This window comes from Polyodon spathula, chromosome 11 (assembly GCF_017654505.1).
Source record: "Polyodon spathula isolate WHYD16114869_AA chromosome 11, ASM1765450v1, whole genome shotgun sequence".
NCBI lineage: Eukaryota > Metazoa > Chordata > Actinopteri > Acipenseriformes > Polyodontidae > Polyodon > Polyodon spathula.
This window is the reverse complement of record NC_054544.1, coordinates 36,003,603-36,030,964: the sequence shown is the minus strand read 5'-3', so window position 1 is coordinate 36,030,964 and position 27,362 is coordinate 36,003,603. Positions and strand designations below refer to the sequence as shown.

Here is a 27,362-nt window from a genome sequence, read left to right as displayed (position 1 = left end):
TACCTATACAGTAAAGCATATTAAGGAATAAATAAATAACAGCAACCCTGTTTACACTTTGCCAGGACAAGCTTTTTTTTTTCATTGCACGTTTTTTTTGTTTTGTTTTGTTTTTTGTTTTTTTATAAAACAGAAATGTTAGAAAGCTCTGAGCCAGTTTATAAAGCAGATGATGCACAGCTGGATTATGCAGTAAAACTTGCAGATGAACATTATGTGGAGAGGTAATGATAGTTCATTTACTTATTGAGTTGACATCAGACATCAGTAGATATTAGGGAAATTACTCATTATGCTATTTACCAAAAAAAAAAAAAAGGATGAAAAAAATTGTTTGTAGTGTTTGTCAATAGAATAGAGTACGTTTTGTTCTACTCCACAATGTTAATTCTATATTTTGTTATATCATTATTTGTATTGTCTTAATTTCAACTTTAAGGTCCTCTGTCATTATGTACTTACAATGTTTTTAAGAGGGGTCAGTGCTCATAACTACCGTGGTTAGCTATTTTGATTCATGATTTCAGTGTTTTACTAGACTTTACTCTACTTTACTATGCCTTTGCTGTGGTATACCTCTGTCCATCCAGCCTGTCTTTTTTAAACACCAGTACATTAGCTTATTAGAGTTACTTGTCCTGTATTTTCTCTACATTATCTGACAGCAGTGGATTTAGAATTGTTAGCAGTAATGCATTATATTATTAACCAACAGTAATTGCTATTAATTATTATATACTGTAATGTTACCAGGTAATGTTGTAATATTCTGTTCCCTTCTCCTAACCCTTACACTTATTGACTATATTACTAAGAAACAGATATTTACAATATAATTCCTGTTAATTGTTACGGGGTTAATATAAAGCATAACTATTTTAGCTGTCAAACTTAACAATACATTGGCAATTAAGCGTGCTCACTAGTGCTTGCTACTTTGACATTTCAAACTGCTTCATTACCAATTAAGAAAGTATATACATTAATTTACAAATTAAAGTGGCACATTAGTGTGATACTTTACTTGCAAAAGTGCAGACAGATCCAACCGTACAGACAGCATTATTACCAGGGAGCTCAGTGATGAGGTGGCATGCAGTGAAGCCCAGCTGAGGCAGTAGTTCCTACTGTTACTAATGGCTCCTTGTCTCTGCTATCTCTTTACCGAGGCTTAACAACCGAGCTTCTCTTCATGTTTTTTTTTTTTTTTTTTTTTTTTTTTTTTAAGTAAACCTTTAAAATGCTAATTGAATCATTTGAATCCGCAGATGAAGTAAGGCATTGTGGGATTTTTTCGGCATCTTCAGAAAATATACCTTTTTCAAGATTTCAAATAGCATGGTTTCAGTTCCCCTAAATTCCAATCTCTACCTCTGACTTGTGCTTGTTTAGTATGGGCTAGTATTTTAGTTGACTGACATCCACACTAGTTTTACTACAAGTCTTCTTTTCTCTGGTTTTATCTCGGTTGGGCCTAAGCGAGGACAGGATGCAGTTCCCAATATTGTAATCAACACCTGTTCAAGGTACTGTTAGCGATACCACTGACTGAATAAAAAATAAGACTCACGCTTCAAAAGAAACTGTTTTTTGCCTGCACAAAAAGCTGTCCATTGTCTCAAATATTGATGTGGACTACTGTCCACTGACAGCACCTTTGAGACTTGCAAATGCATCCAAGGCCAGATTTAAACTCAGATCTCCAGAGAAAAGGGTATAAAAGCCTAATTATTTAACCTGCTGTGCCACCTAAACTCCCCAAATTCAGTCTTTTTAATCTGACTGTCTGCTGTCAGTATCACTAAAGTCAAATTTAATGCTGCTGTATGAAATGAAACGAATGTTAATGTGATAGCAAAAGGACAGGCTGGTGAGAACTGCTAAAAGCCTAGAATCCTATGTGGTCAATTCGTTGCCATATATCAGATGCCTGACTGTCAGGAAAGTACAAGATAGAGAGGCTGCATGACAGTATTTCTGTCTATAACTGTTAGCAGACACTAAAAGAAATATTACTGTGCATTACTGTGAAATAAACATGTTTATCAATGTCCTTCACTCATTTTTTAGGGTTTCTATCGCTTTCATTTTTAAACCTGTATTTGAATGGATTGATTGGTCTTCTGGCATTTTTTTTATCATTTATTACTGATTCTGTTGGATGGCATGCTGGCAAAAATGTTTTATCTTTGTGAATTCATAGCCATAGATGCCCATTGTAACACACTGCGTTTAAAGAATAAAGCATAATTAGTATCGCTTTTAGCAAATAACTAGTGTTACTTTTACTTGTATAGTTAATTAAATTGTGTAGGTAAAGTTAATTTTAACTTTAGGGATTTTTAAGTTACTATTGACAGATTTTTGTCTAACAAGGATGACCAATACGTCAAGATAATATCCTTAAGGAATAGAAAAAACACAAGCATTAAATTGACAACAGAACTGGCAGAAGGCACAGGTGTCGTTGTCCATCCATCAACAGTCCAAAGCACTTTTTTGTACCATAGTCCAATTTCTGTGTTCTTGTGCGTATTTTAGCCTTTTAGTCTTGTTCCCCTTTCTTAACAGAGATATTCTTACTGCAACACATCCTTTAAGTCCTTAGTTTAAGAGTGAGCTCTGTACGGTTGATTTGATGGACAACGACACCTGTGTCTTCTGCCAGTTCTGTTGTCAATTCAATGCTTGTCTTCTTTCTATTCCTTAAGGATATTATCTTCAAGTATTGCTCATCCATGTTAGACCGCTTTTTGGGTCTTCCAATCCTGAGTTTGTCAATTATAGATGATGTTTCTCTGTACTTGTTGATTATGCTTCAGATACCACGCCTTGAAACCCAAGTGATGCAAGCTATTTCATTCAATGTTTGTCTTTCTTCATGCAAGTCAAGGTTGTTATAATAGTAGAAAACACTAGTGGAGGCTTTGAGTAAATTGTTGATGCTCATAATACATCAGAGTAGAAAAATGCAGCATGTCTAAGAATTTTGCACAGCAGTGTGTGTGTGTGTGTGTGTGTGTGTGTGTGTGTGTGTGTGTGTGTGTGTGTGTGTGTGTATATGCATATAGTATTCAGCCAATGAAGGACTTATAGTCTGAAATGTCCTGATAATTGATTTGTAATCAATTATTCTACCTGTTCAAGTACCTAAAATATCCTTTTCTTTTTCTTTTTTTTTTATTTGCGTAGAAATAAGGATACTATATATATTATATATATATATATATATTATATATTATAAATTAGATTTCTTTAGATATAATTCTATAGGCACAATTCTCTTACTTATACTTACCATTTAACTGAAGGAGCTGAATCTAAAACTAATACCAAGTTAATCCAGAGAACCACCCGTTTTTATGAATAAGACCCCAAAAGAAATGCACACATGAACTTGTGATGTGTGATGCTAGATTAGTATTTAGTTCTAATGGGATGTAAACCATTTGGATGTATGCCCTGTGTCAATAATCAGCCTAAAATCAATGTCTGTAACATTCACATTTCTTCTGTCTGAACAATGATGATACCAAACAGATCTTTACAGACTAACAGGATACATATATACCATTACCATTTTTTTCTATTACAACCTTTATGTAATAAGGGTTCAGGAATGAAAGATGTATGAGGAGCACAATTAACAATCTGCAGACCGCACTGGAATAAGCATTTTATTAAGGGGACATTTATCACCAGTACCGAAAGTGAAAGAGGAGCAGACTGACCACTTAATTAATGTTCCCAGTGATTTATGGTGTAGTTTTTTTTTACCAGTTAAGCATTTGTATTTGTTTTTTTGTTTTTTTTAGATTTCCAGTCCCAGCCATTACAATTTCAATTTTACAGATGCAAGCTAATCATTTACAAATGCTTAATTTATGGTGACCTCTTAGTGCTAGATTGACACAGTACTATACTATAGATTTGGATCTGTCTTCCACAGTGTATCTGGGTTATTCTTTACTCTTGTTCTGATTGTAACCATTGATATTTCTAGGACATTTTTGCTGTGGGGTCCCAAAGTCGATAACTCCAACACCCCCCCCCCCCCCCACCCCCCCAACTATGTACTTTAAGAAATAACCCATAAGAGAGCCATTATCCAAATAAGATATGTCTTACCGTACATCTTGGAGTGGGTTATTACACCTATAAAAGGGGTCTATGGTTATTTTATAAAAAGAAAACCAAAAAACAAAATGATTTTAAACTTTCAATTACATTTTATCTTAGAAGCTACAAATGTGCTGGAAAAACATGCTGAGTGATTTTTTTTTTTTTTTTTTTTCACATAGTCAAGGTTATTCTTACTTACATGTTTTATGCACTTTGGTTAGTAATATGGCTGTTTTGAAATCACTGGAAAATAATCACATTCTGCACCTTTATTTTTTATTCCTTCAAATGCACTGACTTAACTTCTCCAGGGTATTCTTTTCTTCTCCATCAAGTTAATCGAATCCACACAGTCAAGCACTCATATCCGCCCACCTGAACAAACTTGCTCACTGCGTTATAATACACATTGAAGTCTGCAGTTACTGTAAAGTATTTCACTTTTATACCATATTGTTGAGAGTCTGAACCCAGGTTGTTGCTGTTTTTCAAACATGGTCTCTTCGTTGGTAAAATTCAACACAAGTGCTTTTCACTACAATTTGAGATCCTGTAGTTCAGCTGGATCTTGTACTTCAGCCTGGATCTTTACAAACACTATCACTGTGGTCAAAGTGATCGAGATTTTGAGATGTTAAAGAAAAGAAATCCAAGGAAATATATTATCATTTAAATGTTATACAATTGTTATTTCATTTCTGTGTTTGACTAATGCAAAATATTGCTCAATATCTAATGGACCTCAACTGCCAGTATGGTGTGGAAAAGTATTTTTAAGCTGCTGACACAGATCATGCACTTTAACATTTAGAGGTCATCAGCCCCTAGCTGTGCAGTAAGACAAGCCTTCATATGTTCGTGTTCAACCAATTATGATGTTTATTCAAGCCACTTTATCGACAATGTATAAAGGGTTCATACATTATAATCCCAGTATAGTAGCCTGCAATAGACATGATGCAATGTATGATAGATCAGCCAAAGTGACATTAATGTACCAGAAATGGCAGCCCTATTGTGGATAACACACCTTCCGATATATATATATATATATATATATATATATATATATATATATATATATATATATATATATGTATATATAATTGGAAGATATATATATATATATATATATATGTACATTCATATTTACAAAAAGGCAAAAAAAAAAACAGTATAAAAACAACAAAGAAAACAAAAGCTGACAAAGCTTGGGCCATGAGCTAGTCTCACACCAGGAACCTTCTTCCTACCATAAAGTAAATAAAGCAGTGATTGTTCGTAGCTCATCCTGGTTAAACATGCAGTGATTAGGCTTTCTATTAAGCAGAGCACAGCATAGCACAGAACAAACAAACAAACAAACAAGCACACATGCCCACGCCTACGCCCACACCCACACCCACACCCACACTCACACTCACACTCACACTCACACTGACACACCCACACACCCACACACCCACACACAAACAAACAAATAAGAAAGAACCAAGGACTGACTCTCCAGACCCTTTTTAAAGGCAGGTGACCAGGGTTAATTGATTATCAATTCTTCAACTGACACATGGCCACCTGTAGCATATTCCTTTCAATTAGACAGGAGGGAAAGCCCTGCCATACCCAACACTTTCCAATCATGCAAATTAAAGACATTTTTATTTTAAAAAAAAATCAAACCAAATCCCTCCAAACCATATGTATAATTACAAGGGCAGACCTCAGCCCTGCCTCAGTTACATATTGGTATTGTGTATTGTTTAATCACACCTTTTTAAATACTGTATGTGGTCTAAATTAATTTACTTCTTCAATGCATCCCAGTTATGGTGTTGTTTATGTGCACCACAAACCTGTCTTCTATGAATTGATCTTTTCAACTCAACAGTCCCTCATCTCCATTCTAAAGAGCTTACATAAAAGCACTGGAAAAATCCACTCCACTAAATTTACATGCAGTACAAATAAAACAAAGTGACAAAGAATTAGTATTGTAGTTAAAAAAAAAAAAAAACTGAATTTAGAATTCCCATGTCTTTAAAAGATTAAGACATATTACTAGAGATTGTAATGATGTATGTTGCTGTACTTAAAACCTGTAGCATTGACGTTGAAGAAGTACATCTCCTCTTGCCTCTTGATTTGTCATATAGCACCAGCTAGACTTGTCCTTCCCTCCAAATGAAATATGATGCAGAGGGGGTTGTACCTGTTGAAATGAATGTTTAATGTTTAAGATGAAAAAATGTCATTGTCAAGCATAGTTTCAAAAACGTGATGGTGCATTAACCTTCTGTAATTATATTCCAGGCACTTTGAAGAACAAAAAGGCAAACATAATTTTTATAGCAAGGTGGGAAAAGGCTATAGTTCACTTAACTACAATGCAATATGTATGACCGTTGTTTTGAAATAAAATAATTCCCTGAATTAGGAATTTATTTGAGAAATGGCTTGTAGTAAAGCGATGGGAGGATCAAGTGTCAAATGTAGGATGTATGTTTTTGTCTCCAGTATGTTAACTTTGTTCTCTAAATATGCCTATACCTGGCTTTATGATTCATTTGGGAATCTTACTTTTTGGCTAGTTTCCATTTTTCTCTGTTAAATGTTATGTTACACATTTTGTTTCTGCTGTAGTCAAATGGCTGTGCTCCATTTGGTTCCAAGTTGAAATGTTGATTGAAAGCTAGCAATGTCTAGTGGTTCACTGGAACACTTCACAGCAATAATTCATCCTTTGTAGCCAGCAATAAAGCTGCTATTAACCTTAATAAGCAAACAGTAAAAGCTAAATTATGCAGAAGGCACCAGTGTGACAATGTCATTGTTGTGGTTATATTTTTCAAACTGGCTTTGACATTACCAAGAACTGTTCATGTCTGGACTCTGTTTCATTAATGTAAGTATTTTTTTTTTTAATATGTAAAGTTATTAGTATTTGTTTTTAACAAAAATGCAAAGTACATCTTATAAAAGATCCCAAAGGTATCTATTTGTTGCAGATCACGTATCATTTTTGGCCTGTCAGTGTATATTAAAGTCTCTTGTTTTGCCTATCTTCCAGCATTGGGGAGGACGTTTCTAGAGGAGGCGATGGTGGCTATGTGGGAAAGCATTTCCGAATGGGATTTATGACAATGCCTGCCCCACAGGACCGGCTACCCCACCCTTGCGGAGTTGGGTTTTCTGTAAGGTCACAGTCTCTGCACTCAGTTGGGGGTGCAGATGATGACGATGTCAATTCACGCAAACAACCTCCCCCCAAACCCAAAAGGGACCCCAACACTAAGTTGAGTAGTTCCTCAGAAACTGTCAATGCAGGGACAATGTGTAAAGCATGGAAGGATTTGGATAAAAATTACGGTAAGTTCCTTTCTTCTTTAAATTGCCTTATTTGTAGGTTGCACTAGAGCTCCTGGAACTAATGGTTAACTGGCCTTACAGTGCTGCAATAGTTAACAGATTAAATTACTCTATTTAGGTTGTTTTGCTGTACAATGGAAAATGAAACTGTGCTCACAGAAACATGCCTGTAGGTGACATTTGAATCTGTTCATGTAAGTACCTTTAAGGGAAAAATAAAAGCCTGACAGGTTGGCTATTTGTGTATATGTTACATAAACTTGTACTTGCTTGGGATAATAAACAACTCTCAGGCCTATATTTTTCATAATTGAGAAACATTTGTGATTAAGTAAATGTGGCCCGAGGTTCAGTAACATACAAGGGGCCCTAAGTTGAAACAAGTGAAAAGACAACGGAATAATATTATTTTAACTAAACTAGCAAGAAACTATTCAGAACAATAATTTAACTGCTCATTCCTGCAACTAAGTTGCTTCTTGCTAGTTTTACCTTGCATCCAAGTTTTTTATTTTTCAGGAAATATGTATTTACCTTACTTCAAAACAGTCCCTGGGGTGTTACAGCTTATTTGATTCTAATTTGATTTTTAATTTGGCATAACTTGGTGGTCAAATGTCATTAATAGCATAGAATAATATTCCAGTGCTTCTTTTAAAAGAAAAATAACTTTTATTGAGAAAAAGTGGGCTCATCAATTCCTATTGTTTGCAAGAAAGGTTATGTCAGGTTTAATTTGAAATTAGGACTTTCCTGGTGATGGTCATGATGGATGGGATCTGCTTTATTTTAACAAGCTCCACTCTTTATAACAAATGGAACACACCCTGGAAGATCACAATGGCTTCTTAATCAAGTCAATCAAGCCCTTACCCTTACCAATGTTGATAAGGCTGAACTTGTTAACTTCAGCAACTGCTTGTTTAAAACTGTGTTCAGACTAATTATCATTGTCTCCTGCTGAGAATATGTTGGTGCTTTGAGGAGAAGGCATGAATTAGGTTGCACTTCTTTGCGGTAAGCAGTAGATGTCACTGCACCTTCATGCCACTTAATTTGACATGACTTTTTAAAATGTACCTGTCAAAAAAAGCATAATCTAATAAGACAATTATGGGTTTTAATAGCGCAAAGCAAATCAAATGTTTAGGAGAGCATTTTGTCCCCTCTTTAAATAGAAAAGATATGCATATAAATCACACTGGAAAACTTCCTTTTTTTGTGAGTCTTCTCAAACAATTAAAATAAACGCTACCTTTATTACAAAGGTTGGTCTTAGTTCTCCTTAATATTACCATGCAAATCATTAACAAGCAGAAGAAAATAGCATGGAAATCCTGTGTCTGCTTAAAACACCCATTCACTTAATTCAATTAGACAGTTGTAGAGGACTTGAAGTATGAAGTTAAATGTCATTTAAGAGGAAATCTGGAACAGGCGATGTCACAGCAAGTGGGATTGTAATGTTCTTTTTTTTTTTACTTCACTCAATCAAATAAGTCATGCCTTAAAGAGTATGTCACAGCAGAAAATAGAGCTCTTTATCTCTAAAGCTCAACATGCATGACATCAAACCAAACACTTATAGTGTTTTTTTTTTCTTCAGAAGGTTACAAACAGGATGTAAAAATTGTGACTGATGCCAATCAGTAATAATACGATAAGAAAAAAAAAAGTTGCAATCATCCGGAGTAGTCTGAGGTTATCTTGGTCCAATATTAAATTCTTATCATTGTTTCTCTAAATCTGCCTTGACCAGCCTTTGAGTTTGTCTGTAGAATCTTAAGCACTGGGATAAAACATCTATTCCATTCTAATCATGTGACTTTGACTTCACATGACTTCAATTGAACAAGGAAGTCTGTTCAGTTAGAATACACTAGGCTGACTCAAAGAACATTCAAGGCCAGGTAAGGTCAAATTTAGAGAAAATTATAATGTTTAATATGGGAGCAACGGAACTCATAAAATAGCAAAGGACATTTGAAGCTACTTATTATTTAAGTTTTTAGAATGTTATGAAAGTAGCTGGGTGTCCACTTTCACTGCAAGCTCCATTTACAGCTACCTATGCAGGACAGCACAGGCAAAGGACATCAGCCTGACAGATGTGCAGGATAACACAGAACTCCCTTCTAAATCTGAAAACCTCCTGATTAACTCAACCACTTCCGTTTCAGCTGCTAAACTCCTCTGACAAGTAAAAGCCCCAGCTGGGGACTCTCTTTACAGTATATCTTGCTCCAAGAGCTAATACTTTTCTCTTACAGCCGAAGGACAATTAAGCATGAATATCTGTAGCAACCTTCAGGAAAAAGTCTGAGCTGTGTGTCTAACTCCACATCAAGTGATTAAGACCTAAAGTACATGTTGGAGTGCTGTCAGTTCTTTACCAGTGCTTTCCATGCAAAAAACTGCTTTAGTACTATTACAGTATACTATAGTACTTTTTTGGCATGGTTACCTCAAGCAGGGTTGCTTTTAGGTTCCAATTATAAGTAGACCATGAAGCATGGTTTACTTACAAGTGGAACTATTGGAGGTAAGTTCTGTTTAAAAAAAAAGGAAATGTTTTGGGAAATATGTAAAATAAAAATAAAAAATGCAATTTGGCAATTTTAAAAATGCATAATTTATGTAATTTTTAAATGAGTGCATCTTCAAAAATGCTGACTCCTCAGTAGTCACATTAAGCAGTGGTCCCTCAGACAGCTTCTGTTTATTGGACCCATAAACTGATGTTCTTGCCAGAGATGGAAGGCATGTGGGGTCGGGGTCAGACACAGTATGTCATCTTACTTTTTTTGATCCCCCATCATGTGTGCACAAGAATGACACTAGGCATTAGACGGTAAGTAATTTCTATGAAACATTTCAAGGACTGTATGCTCCCACAGTGTCTCAAATAAGTAGCGTTATGTTCCTAACCCTTCCCCTGAGAATATATATATCTGAACTTGAGAATTTAGTTTTTCAATGATGGGCACTATATAAGGATCTTATTAATTATAAAATTATGCTTCAGGAAACAAATATATGCATATGGATATTGTGCTTGCAGCAATGTCAACGATTCACAGATTTTTTTCTACTTACATACGGTTGTATGCAGATATTGCAGAAGAGGCATAGATTCTTCACATGACAGAGATATGCAAATGTTATGTTATGTTATGACTAATTTAATTAGTTTAAAAATGAATGTGTATTTTCATGTTTTCATCACAGGTTAATTGTGTTCATAGAAGTGGACTAGCTCCATATTGTTTATAATTTTGTATAAGTACAAGTCTGAGCTGTACTGTAACTGTAATATCCCAAAGTTGTAGTCGTGTGCAGCGGTGTCAAACTTGTACCCATGTCCTTCCTGTATTGGACTATATTATAATCTGATGTTTGATTTGTAGGCCACATTAAAAAAAAAAAAAAAAAAAAAAATGTTTTGGTTTTTACAAGAACATGAATTGCTGTTACAGAAGAAAGCATGCATTATAGTCAGTGTATTACTGTATAGCTATGGTAGAATGTCATGAATTGCTGTTACAGAAGAAAGCATGCATTATAGCCAGTGTATTATCGTATAGATATGAAAGAATGTCATGAATTGATATAACAGAGGAAAGCATGCATTATAGCCAGTGTATTATTGTATAGACATGGAAGAATGTCATGAATCACTGTTATAGAAGAAAGCATGCATTATAGCCAGTGTATTACTGTATAGCTATGGTAGAATGTCTTGAATTGCTGTTACAGAAGAAAGCATGCATTATAGCCAGTGTATTATCGTATAGATATGAAAGAATGTCATGAATTGATATTACAGAGGAAAGCATGCATTATAGCCAGTGTATTATTGTATAGACATGGAAGAATGTCATGAATCGCTGTTACAGAAGAAAGCATGCATTATAACCAGTGTATTACTGTATAGATATGGAAGAAAGTCAATAGACACCTTCTTTTTCTATTCAAACTGAAAATAAGAAAACTTAAAAACCCATCAACCCTTTTAGGACACCCTGACGTCTGTGGTGGCCACAGTCTTAGCCTGAATAAAACTTCACCAGGAGCCTAAATGGGCCTCATTTAGCCTGTGGATCTTATGTTTCACAGCCTTGGCCTAGTGTTAATTTGTATATGTGTATGTTTTAATAACATTGTTTTTATCTTTGTGAAATGCTGCCATTCCCAGGTCAGGACCCCCTTGAAAGTGATCCGCAAGACTCAATGGGTATGTTCCTAAAATACTACCACTATTATTATTATTATTATTATTATTATTATTATTATTATTATTATTTATTATTAGTAGTAGTAGTAGTAGTAGTAGTAGTAATAGTAGTAGTATGAATGCATAGAAGGGGTATTAACTGTGAAATTAGATACAGGATTTGCTGAAGTTCCCTATGAGAAAACTACATATTGAGGTCACGTTAGTTCCTGTCGTCTTATTGGTCAATTGGGAAAATACTGCATGCATGGGAATTGCCTGCCAGAAACATGTGACCAATAAGTTTGGGTTTTTGTTTAAACACCAACTGGATTCTGGATTTCTCAGCACCATTTCGTCCCCCTCAGCCTATTCTACCAATGTACATATCTGTCAACCAAATTTTTGGAAAATAAATCTATATAATAAATACAATATTCTGTGCTTGGAGAGAGTCGAGATGCTTTATAGCAAGGGGATCAATAAGGAAAGCAATGTTATCTTTTCTTTATAAATAAATAGTATGTGACTGTAGGCCTTTTGCTGGTTTCCATTACATGAGAGTAGATGTTAAACTTCATGCTGATTTGAACTCTACTCTTACCAAGATAAGCACCAACTAAGACGTAGCTTTGCAGTAAACTAATGTGATCCATCTGCATCTCCATCCATTTGCATTGCTTTCCATCTGATGATGTAGATATCCTTCTGACTGGTGTTGATCAGTAAAGTACTCATGACTTCAAGGTGATGTTGCATTTTACTCATCCAAGATACATTTTACTATCGTATTGTCAAAATCAGAGTATAAATTACTCAATGACCCAAAACCTTATCTGGAGACCTGACTAGGTCAACAAATCACTGTACTAAGGCAATGTGGTTGGATACACCTTAGTTTAAATGGCTTATCTAGTAGCAAGTATATAAACTGTGGGATTTTCAATTGCATTTTTTTTAAAGAAAATACCATTCTAGCAATATATAGCTAACCATGCCATATCTGATATACTGTGAATATGGGCATATATATATATATATAGAACCACTGTTTTTGTATTCAAGTATCTATCTGCATGTGAGAATTGTTATTGCTGAATATTTACTTTTTTTTTGTTATTTAGCATCAACGAAACCAAGGCCACATAGTGATGAATATACAAAGAAAATCCCCCCTCCGAAACCCAAAAGAAATCCAAACACACAGCTGAGCACGTCTTTCGACGAGTCGTACATCAGGAACCACTGCTCCATGAAGTCAAAGAGGGAAAAGTCTTCTTCTCAGACTCACAGTCCAGCCCGAGACACTGACGAGGATGAGCCTGTGTACATTGAAATGGTGGGAAATATACTAAGAGACTTCAAGAGGGACAACGAGGACCAAAGTGAAGCGGTCTATGAGGAAATGAAATACCCTATATTTGATGACCTCGGCCATGATGCCAAGTGGCCCATTATTTGTAACTATGAAAACATTAGTTGTACTACTCCTACAGTGCCTGATCTGGAATTCACGAAATCCAATGTGCCATCAGCTCCGAAGGGCATGCTTTGTGAAATCCCAGCCCCCTTTCCAAATCTGCTGTCCCACAGACCACCACTGCTGGTCTTTCCACCTGCACCGGCGCAGTGTTCTCCAAACTCGGATGAGTCTCCTTTGACCCCTCTGGAAGTCACCAAGCTACCCGTTCTGGAAAACGCTCCCTATATAAAGTCTGGAGCTTCTCCATCTTCTGCATCACCTCAGACCTCCATCCACCACAAAATAGAGAAAGAGCTGCCTGCAATGCATACCAGCACAGCTTCTGGACGCTCGTCTGCCCCGCCACTTCCATCAAACTTGTACAAATCATCTGCTTCTGCTCACGGATATCCCAGGAGCCACTCAGCTTGCCCGTCTCCTGTGAGCATGGGGAGGTCTTTAACTCCTTTAAGCCTCAAGAGACCTCCACCCTATGAATCTTTACATTCAGGGAGTATCCCCAGAAGCTATTCTTCAGTGCCTCACTCGTCAATCAAGAATACTTCACAGGAAGGGACGAAACTGGCAAACTTCTCCTCCAATGCACATGGCTCCATGCAAAACATGTCCCGGTCAAAAACACCTACAAGTCCTTTAGATGAACTAGCAAGCCTTTTTACCTCAGGGCGGAGCCTTTTGAGGAAATCTTCCAGTAGCAGGAAATCCAAGGAATCTGCAGAGAGTAAGTTCCCCTTTTTTCATTATAATTATATTAGTATTCATAACTCCATGTACAGAATGTTACTACTAGACTTCTGTAACAAACTACTTTCATTTAAAAGGAAGGGCTGTGTATATTACTCAATCTTTTAAAATGAAACTCCCCATTATGGTATGATTGTTTACCTTTGAAGGTGTTTCTGCTAAGTGTGACATCTGGTGCCACTGCTATTTTCAAATAATTCAAGGTTTTTCTTACAATACAAAATTAGAATCCTTTTATGATGGGTTCATATATTTGTTAACTAAGTGGGATAATACCTAATATTAAAAACAACAGATCTATTATTTATTAGGTTTCAGTCTATAACATCTGTACTTGTAAACTGATACAGTAGGTGTCACTCATATGGTATTAGCATATACTGTACCTTATGATAAGTTGGCAAAGATCCCATTTTCCACATGCCATTCCACCACCACTAACACTAGCACTGGCACATAAGGCAAACACAAATATCAGGACCATTTAACTATGGTTCCAAATATCAGGGTTTTTTTGTTACTAAACAGCCAAGGTTAAACATACTTAGATATTTTGTTCAGAGAAATTAATAGGCTGTCGGTCGAATCCTAGAGCACTTAGTCTGATACAGACAATATGATTTAATCCTATGAGATTACTTCTGAAAAAAATCCAGAGTTTATGCAAAATTATTATCTCCATAGCAATTTTAAGCTAAAAACAAAATGACAGCACTGGATGATTTACGCAATTTGGAAACATCTAAATTTAATGTGCAGTCACATGTAGGTGTTCTTGCCAGAATTCAACCTAAAATAAATTCAGAGTTCTATGAACAAAATTGATTATACCAAATATGAAAGGAGCTCAGGAACATTGTAGGTCTTACGAACAGAAAATGCTAAATATTTTTTTTACAATTATTTTTATACATTTTCCAATTTGGAATGTCCAATTATTATTATTTATTTAGCAGACACCTTTATCCAAGGCAACATACAGAAACAACGATGTGTGAAGTATGCATCAGCTACATAGTCACTTACAACAATGTCTCACCTGAAAGAAGAGCACAAGGATTTTAAATGACTTGCTTAGGGTCACATAGTGAGTCAGTGAAAGAGTCAGATTTGAACTGGGGATCACCTGGTTGTAAGCCCTTTTCTTTAACCATTGAACCACAGAGCCTCCCATGTTATTCAACCTGGCTGACTGTTGCAACCCCTGAACTAACTTGGGAGAGACGAAGAAGAGGACTGGTGTCCTCCGAAATGAGTGCCATCTGCATTTTTTCACTCTGCAAGCCCGCCGTGCTGCCATATCCAGAACAGTGTTGGAGGACCACTCAGTTCTGAAAAGCATACAGGCCGGGCCACAGGCTCCTAGCCAGCCACAGGGGTTGCTGGTGTGTGGTGAGCCAAGGACTCCCTAGCCTACCTAACCCCTACCCCACCTGGCTATTTTATATATAAAAAGGTTGTACAAACCAAGCACTCTGATTTGCCAAGGCCCATATTAGTTTGGTGGTTTCTTTACATTTTACAGTTCTGTAGCCTTCCTGCCATTTCACAATTATGTTAATATGTTGTGCTCTATATACTGTTTCGAGATCTCACCAACCTTGTAAACCACAGACTCATTGTGAATCTGAACATGTTTAACAAGTAATTGGAAAAGGTATATCGGGTGGTAAAAGGTTTACACCTGACTGAATGCAACATTTTGCAGAGGTGGAACTGTACCTGTATTATCTACAGAGACATGGAAATCTTGGTGTATCGCTTATGAAATCACTGAGGGATGTGTAATGTCATGAATAACTTCTAAGTGTGGCAATAAAAATAGTCTAGACCAAGATTTCAGGAGAACCTTTCCCTGATAAACTACATGTAATATTCCACAGTATCTACATAGCCTGTTGAGTCCCTGAATAAGATATTCTTGTCTGTTTTAAAGAATACATTTAAATATAAATAAAAAATGTACATAATAAACCGAGAACCATTGTATACACTTACCTACTTCCACATGGATTTAATAAGACATGCATCTTCTAAAGGCTAATTCCCCTGCATACATTTAAAATAATGTATAGGTTCTTCTGAGGGTTGTATTCTTTGAAATCACAAGCCATAAAGATGGCTCTTAGAATAAGAATACTTCAATCTTACGTGTGTGATGTAATTAATCTTATACAGATTACCATCTACAAATGAAATAAAACAAAGATTGCAATTCTTTAGGAATTCCTTGCCCTTTTCTGCAGGATTTCTTATGCATATTTGACATGTGTTGCCCAACTGTTTCTTTTTGAATCCCAAGCAGTGATCAATAGTGCTCTGTGCGCAACAACAAGACAAACATGGAGTTTAAAATGGTTGCAAAGTATATTAAACCACAAATTAAATAGAGAGAGGGGCATACAGACATAAAACACAGGTTGTACAATTAGTGTCTGGTGCAATCGTATTAAAAGTTTGGCAGATAAGAATTTCATGAATGAGCTACTTTAAAATCATACAAGTTAACCTGATCCCCAGTTAGAGTAGAATTTTTATATCTTTTACACAGCAATAACTGGTTGGCAATATATACTGTTTAGCCAGTGTACAAACAATATCAAATAAATAAACAAATGAGGCCAAATTCAAACAGTGCAAAACTACACAAATCAATAACTCAAAACAAATAAGAAATCAGATCAATTGAAAGTGAATTTTAAAATAGGGAGACTATTACTAGAATAGACTACATGTTGCAGTTCCAGAAATACAAAAGCACTCTCAGATAGTTTAGTTTCAGTAGACTGCAACAGCCAACTAGAAAGAAAAAAAAAACAAAAACTGAAATTCTTTCACAAATATAAAAAACACAATCTTACAAGTCTACAATGGAGGCCTGTAGATCCAACTTGGTAATCCACCGGGATCCAAACAGAAAAAAATAAAACAAAATAATAATAATTGATTTGGTTCAGTCCCAAACATAGCAAAAACAAACTGCAATCCAACAAATGCTAAACCCATCAACAAAAAAGGCAGGCAGACACAGTCCTTTATCCTGAAGCAGGAAAAAAAAGTAAAGCAAAAATAAAAAGCAACAAACTTAACAGTTTCTCCTCATGCTGGTCTCTTCCTCTTCCTCAGTGTCAGTTTCCTCTCCAGTGCTTCCCCTTACTCCCTTACTCCCTCATTCCCTCACTCTCTCATTCTCTCCCTCCCTCCCTTACTCCCTCACTCACTCATTCCCTTACTCCCTCACAACCTTACTCCCTCACTCCCTCCATTCCTTGCTCCCTCCATCCCTTGCTCCCTCACTCCCTTACTCCCTCACTCCTTTACTCTCTTACTCCCTCATTCCATTACTCCCTTACTCCCTCACTCCCTTACTCTACTGTGCAACGCAACTCTATGTCCTTTGATGTCTGTCGGGATCTCTTTTAAAGCACAACATAATATTTTCATTGGCCACAGCCGGTGGCAATTAGTTTCAGGTGAGTAAGGGACTATAGCAAAAGGAAATGTGTATAACAAGGGCATGCTTACTGGTTGCTTCTGAAATACAGCAGTAGGGTTTATTTCCATAATGTTAATGTACACTGCCATCAGCTCCTTGAAGTCCATTGACCTTCAGACCTATGTTGTTACATAGAGTCTTGCAGTAGTATTTTAACTCATATGCTTGAATGAATTTTCTATCAGGCCCTTTTTTTATGTCACATGGCTGATGGAACATCTACAACAATTTGGCATTGCAGGCAATCAAAAAAAGATTTTGCTTTGATACAGGCTGGCCAAAATGTGGTTGACCGGTTTATGCAGTGTGTTATGGCTTGTTTTTTGTATTGTAAGCTTCACGATCATAATAAATCTCAAGACTTTTTTTACATTTCTGAACATTGTCATCTCCCATGTCCCTCTCAGGTATCCAGCCCCCTGTTTGTCAGGCAGCATTAGTATACAAACCCATCAGGAAGCAGAATTCACGTGCACTCCAGCTACCTGTGACAGAATGTCTCCCATGCTTGTTACTCAGTACGATTGCTTTAGTCAAGACAAATTTATCTACAGGGCAGCTGCTCCATACAAGTAGGTACAATTGATTCAGTCAGCCTGTTTCCCCTGATTTGTGTTTGTTATCAGTACAGATCTCACTTTCTATAGATTGTATTTATATGACAATGCAAGACTCTTGAGCCACTCAAGGAAAACCAATATATCATGGTGTTTGTCTATTGATGTTGCTGTTTGGGGCCTTACTGATCAATAACAGAGACATAAACTAAACCAGTAAACTATTGTATTTAGTTGCAATAATACTGGCTGTTGTGATTATTATACTTATATGCTTTCTTAATTATTAGATTTATATAAGCTATCAGTTATACAGTTGTGCTCCCAATTTATAACAGTATAGTCAGGAGCCATAGTACAATATGCTATTTGTGTTCGGCCAAGAATAAAAGTGCTAGTGGTATGACATTATGGGGCAAATGAGAGCCATGACCCTGGTGTCTTACGACTGGCTCAGGGGTTTAAACGACTGCCTTATAAAGGGCATTTTTATATTGAAAACATCACAATTCTTTCTATGTTATTTCTCATGTGTTTCCACTCACTACAATCGGATGCTCTTAACATACATTAAGCAGGACAAGACACAGTGGATAACGTTGGATAATGGCTGTTAAATATTGTGATCATAATAGTACATGGCCCTTTTCAAACTGTCCCAGTTTAACAGATGTAAATCACAGCTAATCTCAAGTTCTAGAAGATAATCAGATAAAGATAACGAGCCAATCATTAGGGATTGTGTGTTACCTTACCAGCGTCTCAGAAACCATGCAAGGTTTGGAACAGCTTAGTACTTGAATTGGTGTAAATGGTTAAATAAAGACTCTGATGACTCACTGAGGCATATAGTGGAGTATGCAAGTTAAACTATGACCTTGATCGTTTGGATACATTGGGCCAGCGGAGTTTAACTAGCATTGATGTCATTTTGTTGTACATCGTGTACGTGGAAACTTGAGCAGAAGAGTCAGGGAAAGCAGAGAGCGTGTGCTTTCTTGACATTGTAGTAATCAGCCATGAGGTCGCAAATTCACGTGTCAAGAGTGTCTGCAGCAGAGTGAAATAGGGCATTATATGAGCAGCTATTAAACATTTTTAACAGTTGAAGCCCTACGCTTGATCTAGCTTATTAAAGCTAATATTGAGATCCTTATTATAGTCAGAGGGAAGGAATTTATTTGAGGGTTGTTAACACTATTTAAGGGTTAATGTAGTACAAGGTACTGTTACCCTGGAATCTTGTACTGTTCACAATGATAAAATACAATGAAACTTTATATGAGGGTACTATGGGAAAGTTTTTTCAGTTTATAAGAAAAAAAAAAAAAAAAGCTTACTTTAACCAAACATGTAATTTCTTCATCAGGGGACTGTGTTGCTAGGCAAACGTTGACCCAATGAAGTTCACTTTCTGAATGGGTGATTTTCAAACCAAGCAATAGGTGTTTGCCTGTTCTCTAATTGATTAGTAATCTTACAGTGTAATGCCTACACTGTGCTTCCAAAATAAAGAGAACGAGAATGATTGTGACAAAGGTTATGAGTAAAAGAACCAAGAGACTGATTTGGAATGCATGACCTATTTAAGCACAACCTTGAAAGTAGTTGATCTTGTCACTAAGATTAGCGGATGTTGCACTGGATTATACAACCTTTAGGAAGCAACAACCATTTGGAAAAGCAAAACAAAACAAGCTGTACATCTTAAGGGAGACAGGAAATGTATCTACTGTATAACATTCCCAGCACTATTATTCCCCTGATAAATTACAAGTATTATTATGAAGCAGATATGATTTATTAAGATTTAATTTAACTGGTATTCTGGGGTATTGTAACATTAATTCTTAAGCCTATTTTATTAACCTTAGTTTATTCCTTGAGTACGTTATCAATCATTTTCTGTAAAAAAAAAAAAAAAAAAAAAAAAAAACCTTATTCACTGTGTTCAAAAGCCTCTGAGTATTCAAAGATTTAATCACATTAATTTTAATTATTTAGCAAGAAAGACAAGTGATGTCAATGTACGTGTCATTATCTGTGTTATCCGCGATAAACCCTGTCAATTATTTATTTATGTATTTATTTATTTATTCATCTATTTCTTTTTTATGGCTTACATACCCATTCTCATGAGAATACAATACATACATTCACATTTTTCAGCGACAAGTACAGTTTGTATGTATAAAATATTTTTATATATAAAGGCCAGTTCCCTCTTCTGGAAGATGCTAAGCATTTAAGGACTTTTGTCCCAAAAGACAAGGCTATAGAGACCTCCGTAAATACAGCAACTCTGTACTCTGCACAATATCTAAGCTTTGTGGTGATGCTTGGTGTGCACTTTCCTTAGCACAAGTATGTGAGACTGAGCTACTGACACCTACAGTATACTACACCTGTGATGGATATAGGAAATAGTGATCTTCTTTGTCACATTATAAATTCCTGGATTCCCGTTGGATTAGGCAAAACATATAAATGTAAATATAGAATATAGTGAGTGAGATCTGTATGAATTCAAAGGAGTATAAAACTAATTTAAACCAAAATATGGAATTCAGAGCTTGAAGAGAATTTTATGTAATGTGTCTGTATTTATAGAAACAATGTAGGCAAAATTGCACTAGTGATGGAGTGGGTAATGGGCCTGAAAGCAAAGCAGGAACAGCACTACTGTGTTCTGATTTCATACTACTGAAAATAGCCCTTCTTGAAACAGACAAGATTTATTGCATAAAGTTAAACATCTGTGTAAAGTAATACTGAACTAGACAGACACATAAATCAGGGTTATATGGATATTAGCTCATGCTGGGGTTTAAGGTAATAAAATGTAACAACTACTGCAGCTTTAGAACAGGCGATAAGATAAATGGTTGATCATGTTCTATTACAGTTTGATGTGTGAAGTTGCTTTTTTTTTCAGTAAAAGGTTATTGTGAGAGATATTGGTCTTTTACTATATTCCTTTAAGTAACTTTGCTTGTTCTTTAGCACCATCTAATGGGTTTTACAGAGTTAAGAAGGAGGTGTGTGCAGATGTGCCTCAGGGAAACATGGGTAGATACATATATACTATATAATAAAGAATGGAAACGTGAATTAAGTTATTTAATGGGCTACTAAAATAAAAATGTGGTGTGCTTGCAATCGCAATCAATGATTAGCACCATTCCAGTTGGCCTAGTGCTACACAAAATTTAACTTTTATTCTTGTTTCAAATGAAACAAAGCCATCCTTTATTTGTTTTAAACTGAAATAATCCACTTGGTAGCAGCCAAACATCGTGTCGGTTCGAGTTTCCCTTCTAACAAAAGAAGAACCCAAAGTCAGGGTAGATATTGTAGGTGAAGTTTTGTTTGGAGAACGTGTCTAAATCTATTCATGGTGTTCAATAACAGAAGCAGGAGATCTTAATGCATGAAGACACCTCAATCCACAGTGGTGATTTTAAAAAAGCAAGTGTAATAATCAACATTGAAAACAACTGAGAGGACACCAGTTGAAATGTTAAACAAATTAGTGCTCCTGCTGGAGACATTTTGAAACAAGTCCAATCATATCATAAAAGACGAAGAGTGCAATTACTTGTCCATGTTTAAATGCCATAGTGCTCAGAATAGATTTAATTTTGTTTTATAAGTGGCAGCATGTGGCTTCTATATTAGCATGACAGGTCAAGCATGCAGCGAGAAGGTTATTGGGTCTGATCAATTTTGTTGAAGAAAGTAATTGAAATGCCTATGGCAGTGTGACAGGACAACGTCATGGCCCAATATGTTACTGGCAGGAAGAGAGACTCAGAGACAGAGCTGCAGTTTAAGCTCCAATGCGCACATTTAATTCACAAATATGCAGTACGGACAAAACACATTAACAAAACAAAAGGCACAAGAGCCAAAACAAAAGGTCTATACAAAAACTCACAGACATAAACAGGACAGAAACATGTACCTTCACCAACACCAGCTTCAACTCTCACCAATATTTTAACACACCTGTGTTTGCATCTTTAATCATTAATCATTTATTCAATTTACAGCTCCAGCCACATTCCCATGTGTTTTCTGTTTCCATGCACACCTTATTCAGGCAGGGCTTCTGCCCTGCCGCAGGTGGTCAGCATAATAATAACTGAACCCCGAGTGATGATTTGACTTACCAAAACATTGAATATATGATTAAAGTCACATTTAACGTGACCCACGTGCTTTAGGGACTGTAAACTAATAATGTGAAATGCACAATAGCAGAGCAGTCAAAATATATATGCTGTAGGAGGTTTAAAAAGGAGGTATGATAGTAGACATGTTGGGGCACATAAATAAATGTGTTGATTCAACAACTTATCAGAAAGTATTATTGTACTGTATATGACCGATCTCTGCAAATACACTGAAAGACTGTAAAGATCACGTATCTAGTATGGATGCCACAAGAGCGCGAAGGTTTTCTCAACAGATACTAAGTTTATTCTATTTTAATGTAGGGATGTGTTCCCCACCTTCCCCTATAGAATGTCATATTAAAAATACTGAACAAATACTTTAACAAACTTCCCCTCAACATACAACATACTTGGATCTAACAAGAACAGACCAATACTAAATGTATTGCACTTAATATTCAAATATGATTGCTTGTAACATAAAACAGTACATGTTTCCTGTAAGAAAGGTAACGCAGCACTGTGAATGCTTGAACACTTACTGCAAGTATAGACCATTAGTGGAAATACCCATGCATTATCTGGACAGTATTTCCAATGCACTTAGTCAGATGCTGAACTTATCACAAGAAGGATAAATGAAAACTAGTATTGTATTCTGATTTTCTATTAGGTGAAGCAAAGAGCAGAAGCCACAGTACTGAGCCTCTTCTCAGGCATGAGAGCAAAGATAAAGGGGGTCACGGGACCACAAGAGAGCAGAAGGTGGCCCACGAATGGGATGGTGAGCCTGGACAACCAGCAACAGCAACATCCAGTCGGCTGGGAAGATCGTCTGTCAGCCCAACTCTAATGTCAGGGAGCAGCAGTTCAGGTAAGGAGGCTGGATGTGAAACAAAAGTGATCCTGATGCAACTCAAATAAATGTACTGCAGCAATTTGGGTGCATAACTACCTATATTGGAGCCAAATTGTGGATGTTCTGCTTCATTGTATTTCATTAGTACTGCAGTGGTTAGTTAGTCCAAATATAATATTGACAAGTCTCAAATGCTGTGGAATTGAGGTAATATTTGCTTTCTCATAAAGGGGTCCTGATATGTATGGATTATATAAGGTTTTGCTTATTCCACAGCTTTTCCGATATCTGATATGACAGAAACAATCTGAGGTATATACTTCTTATATGCATACTTAAAAATGTGCCTATGACCTTGGCCTCAACTACATTGCAGTTATGAGATTATTTTTCTTTTTAAATTTCCGGATGATGGAGACCAAATGCTTTGATGTATCTGCTTCAGATTTGGTGCACTATGTGTTATTTCCTGCTCGATTTTGGTTATGGATGTAGTTTCAATAATAACTGTTTGTCAAATCGTCCAAATGTTTTCCCTTGTGCGTGCTTTAGGTGTACAGTTCAATCAATCTCAATCAATATTTATTTGATATAGTGCCTTTCCTACTAGACCACTATCAAAAAGTGCTTTACAAGATGCAGTAACAACAAGAAAATCCATAATACTTTAAATACAGAGAAATGCGTAATACATAATAGTAGCATAATACATGAAATAGTACATTAAATACAGTAGAAAGTGCACAATACATGATAGTAACATAATCTGTGAAATAGTAGCAGCAACACAGCAGCTAGTAGCCGAAATCAGGCTTGAAGAGCATGGGAAGCAAAAGAGAACAGGTGGGTCTTGAGAGTTGATTTAAAGCAAATAACGGCGGGAGCATCATGCACCAAAGCTGGGAGAGAGTTCCAAAGAGTCGAAGCCGTGAAGCTAAATGAGCGTTCTCCAAGTGGATGCACTTTTGCTTGGGGATAACATGCAAGTTATTCTACAGTATACGCTGTCAATGTAGGTCATGGTTACAGTGAAACCTAAATGCTTGTCTTTTTCTACAGAATCGAAAGCAGTTTGCAAGCTAGGCCGTTCTGCATCCACCTCAGGTGTGCCTCCTCCCTCCGTCGCCCCCTTCAGGCAAGGCGGCGAGATGCAACAGAGCCAGGTACCATCGTTAGACAGCCATGAATGAGCTCATGTGGTGTCACGTGCCAGTGTCTCATTTGTCTCAGTGAACTCAGTTTGTCTTCTGTTTCTGTGTGTCCTTCTTACCAGTCAAGATCTGTCTCACTGTATGGCTGGTGGAACTTTTTTTGGTTGCTTACTGTATTTTTATTTATTTTTTTGTGCCTTTTGTGTTTAAGTATCTCAATTTCTGTAACATTTGAATGATGTCAAAAGCTTTTTTTTTTTTTTTTTTTTTTTTTTTTTTTTTTTTTTTTTTTTTTAATATTTATAATAAACATTTATTCAGTTTATCCAATTTGTGAGTTATCAGTTCAGCAAATTATTCTATTCCATTACGCAATATTATAATGTTGGAATATGTATGTAATAATCAAAAATATCCCCCAATATTCCAAGTGATTTTGTTACCAATGTGTATATATCTTTTAAATTGTAATCAATATTTGTCTTACACTGTAATCCCAAAGTCATGTTATTATACTTGCCCAGAAACTTAGGGCCTTTTGGTGCATGGTCATGCTAAAATATGACTAGAATATTTTAATCATTTCGGGCTAAAAATTATAAATTCTGCTCAACTGTCAGGCACATTAAGCTGAAACAGTTTTATTGACTATTAAATAGTCCATCTAATTGTACTGTGAAATGCACAAGGAATACAGGTACGAGTTCTTTGAAAGACATTGTAAATAAACAATCAAAAAACAGATAACTTAAAAAAAGAAAAACACAAAGCAAATAAAACCGTGTTCAAATACCATTGTGTTTTAAGCCTGCACTTTTGATGTTGTCCTTTTTTTGTTGGTGTGTCTGTGTCTGTCTGTGAAATAATAAAAATAGATGGCAGTGTGTGTGTACAAATGAAGGCTCTATATTCATTTCAGTGACGCCAAGCACCTGTCTATAGGATACAAAGGGTTTGCTTGTGCTTTGTTTCAAGCATTAAAATAGAGCCTGTGTGGCTTAGTTTGGTGATACCTCTTCCAGATAATTCTAAAGAAAGATGGTCTTGAATTAAGTCTAACACAGCATGTTAAGGAATTATATGAGTGTAGTAAGAGTTCTTTAAGCTGAAAGATGCAGCATCCCACTGTCATGTTCACATGTATTATTTATTTTATTTTATCCAAGGTGACTTACAGGAGTTACAGGGCAGAACAGGGTTACAATGCAAGGTCAATTATTTAAATACAGTACAGTTTACAGTAAGTGTAAATTATACTACTAAAGTACAATATGAAATAAGCCAGGATTACAATAATGTATATCTACAATGACATATTAGTAATGCAATAGTGCACCAGCTGAGAATCCAGTAACATGGTGCTTAGGTCAGGCCAATAGATTTATATTAAATTATAATTCCTGGGTGACAATGTACTACAATTATTCATAATTTATACCCTTCTGTGCACTTGAATTCGTGAGTATTCAGACCTTATTGGTTTTTCATTCTGCGGTTCTCTGTGAACTAACAAAAAAAAGAAGCTATTTGTGCTGCATGAAGCAACTGGGAGATATGAATAGCAGCTATAAACTCCACTGTGCCCTTTTCACTGATAGCGTTTCTCCACAATCTTCACTACAGGTCTATTTTAAGAAGGTAAACAGTGACGGATACCACAGCTGTTCGTTTGCAAAAAAATCGGAAGTGCACAGGGGCAACAGTAATTAATAAAACTATTAAGATGAGGAGGTGTTCACTAATGTCTTTAAATTATTAACAGCTATTGACATCAGAGAACGTGTTTATTTCTTGTTTTGTAACATTTGTTTTCAGAAGATTTTGGCTGATTACATTTGTAAATGTTTTGTGAATTTCCCTTATATGTTTATGTTGGGACTATAATTCATGTTCCAAACTGTTATCCAATGGAAGCACACCCACTCATCTACTGCTGCCTCCTTGTGGTTGACCACTTCGGACCACACATTTCACTACAGCATTTGCCAGACAAAGTGACTTGACCAAAGTTTTATGTTGAGAGGAACGGTAGTTCCTCGCGCCAAGTTATCAGCATGAACTGCCAGAGACTCTCTATACAGCAAGGATAGTTTAAGTGTTTCAGGGTATTGATGCAGCAAAATCAGCCAAAAGCACCATTTCACTTTATATTTGTTGTTCCCAACACTCTTAGGTGAAATGTAGAAAAAAAAGGTAAATACCTGTCATACAGTAAGAGACATAAGTCACCAAAGTAAGGTAAATCTGAAAGAAAAACACACTGGAAATGTGAAAAAACATAAAGTTATCAGAAGAGCCTAGCCATTTAAAGTGGAGATATCAAAAACACAAGCCAAGAAACCATTGGAGCAATCTTGGCCAGCACCAAACAGACGGTTTCTTGAAACTTGGCTTCTGTTTTTGATATCTGCACTTTAAATAGCTGGGCACTTTTGATAACTTGGCTTTTTTTCACATTTTCAATGTGTTTTTGTTTCAGATACAAACCACAGCTGATCTACCATGTCCAACAGCATTTACTGATACTGTATTTAAGATTTTTAAACATGGAGTAATTTCCCTCAGTGTTATTTTATCACACTACAAGGTGAGGAACTACACTTTATTTTTAAAAGAAAGGAAGCCCACTGGATTTGCTGTGCATAATTAATGTTTCCTGTGTACTTCGTTTTCAAGCTGTGTTCACATACTTGCATTTTGTTAAACTTGCCACACGAGGGCGATGTCACCACACGTTTAGCAATGCTCTTGTTTGAATATCTCTGGGGAAAAGGATATTCTCTTGTCATTCAAGCAGACAATATATACTAACAGATGCCCTCTTTAACAGTTCTTAGAACAAAAAAAATATGTTTGTATTTCTATAAGCAGAAAGGTTATTAAAAAAGGAGGAAATAGCTTCTGTACTGTCCAGTCTAGTGAAGGAGACACAATGTTTCAAGCTAGATCCCGTCTAAATATTTCAACAGCAACTGGCATAACACCTTTTTATAAAGCAACCAGGAGTTTTAAACAGAATCGAATAGAACAATAAGAAATGCATGTCTTGTTAAATGTATATTTTATATACAATTTAAATAAGATCCATGCAATGTATGTATAAAGCAGCATTATCACAAAAGTTAGTATACATTAAAGAAAGAGATTGGTGTTTATTGTTGTGGAGGTTCGCCCTCACCCCTGCTTCCCTTAC

The 27,362-nt window shown here is 36.0% G+C and overlaps 1 protein-coding gene across 2 annotated transcripts in view; it reads left to right on the top strand.

The window, feature by feature from the left end:
- Positions 1-27,362, top strand: part of LOC121322797 (neuronal tyrosine-phosphorylated phosphoinositide-3-kinase adapter 2-like) — a 43,768-nt gene that overhangs the window by 11,779 nt on the left and 4,627 nt on the right. For both annotated transcript variants that reach the window (XM_041263099.1, XM_041263100.1), the window contains 5 exons: positions 7,190-7,488; positions 11,684-11,722; positions 12,826-13,905; positions 22,833-23,033; positions 24,078-24,181. In XM_041263099.1, the coding sequence (XP_041119033.1) occupies positions 7,190-7,488; positions 11,684-11,722; positions 12,826-13,905; positions 22,833-23,033; positions 24,078-24,181 (1,723 nt within the window). The remainder of the gene's footprint in view (positions 1-7,189; positions 7,489-11,683; positions 11,723-12,825; positions 13,906-22,832; positions 23,034-24,077; positions 24,182-27,362) is intronic.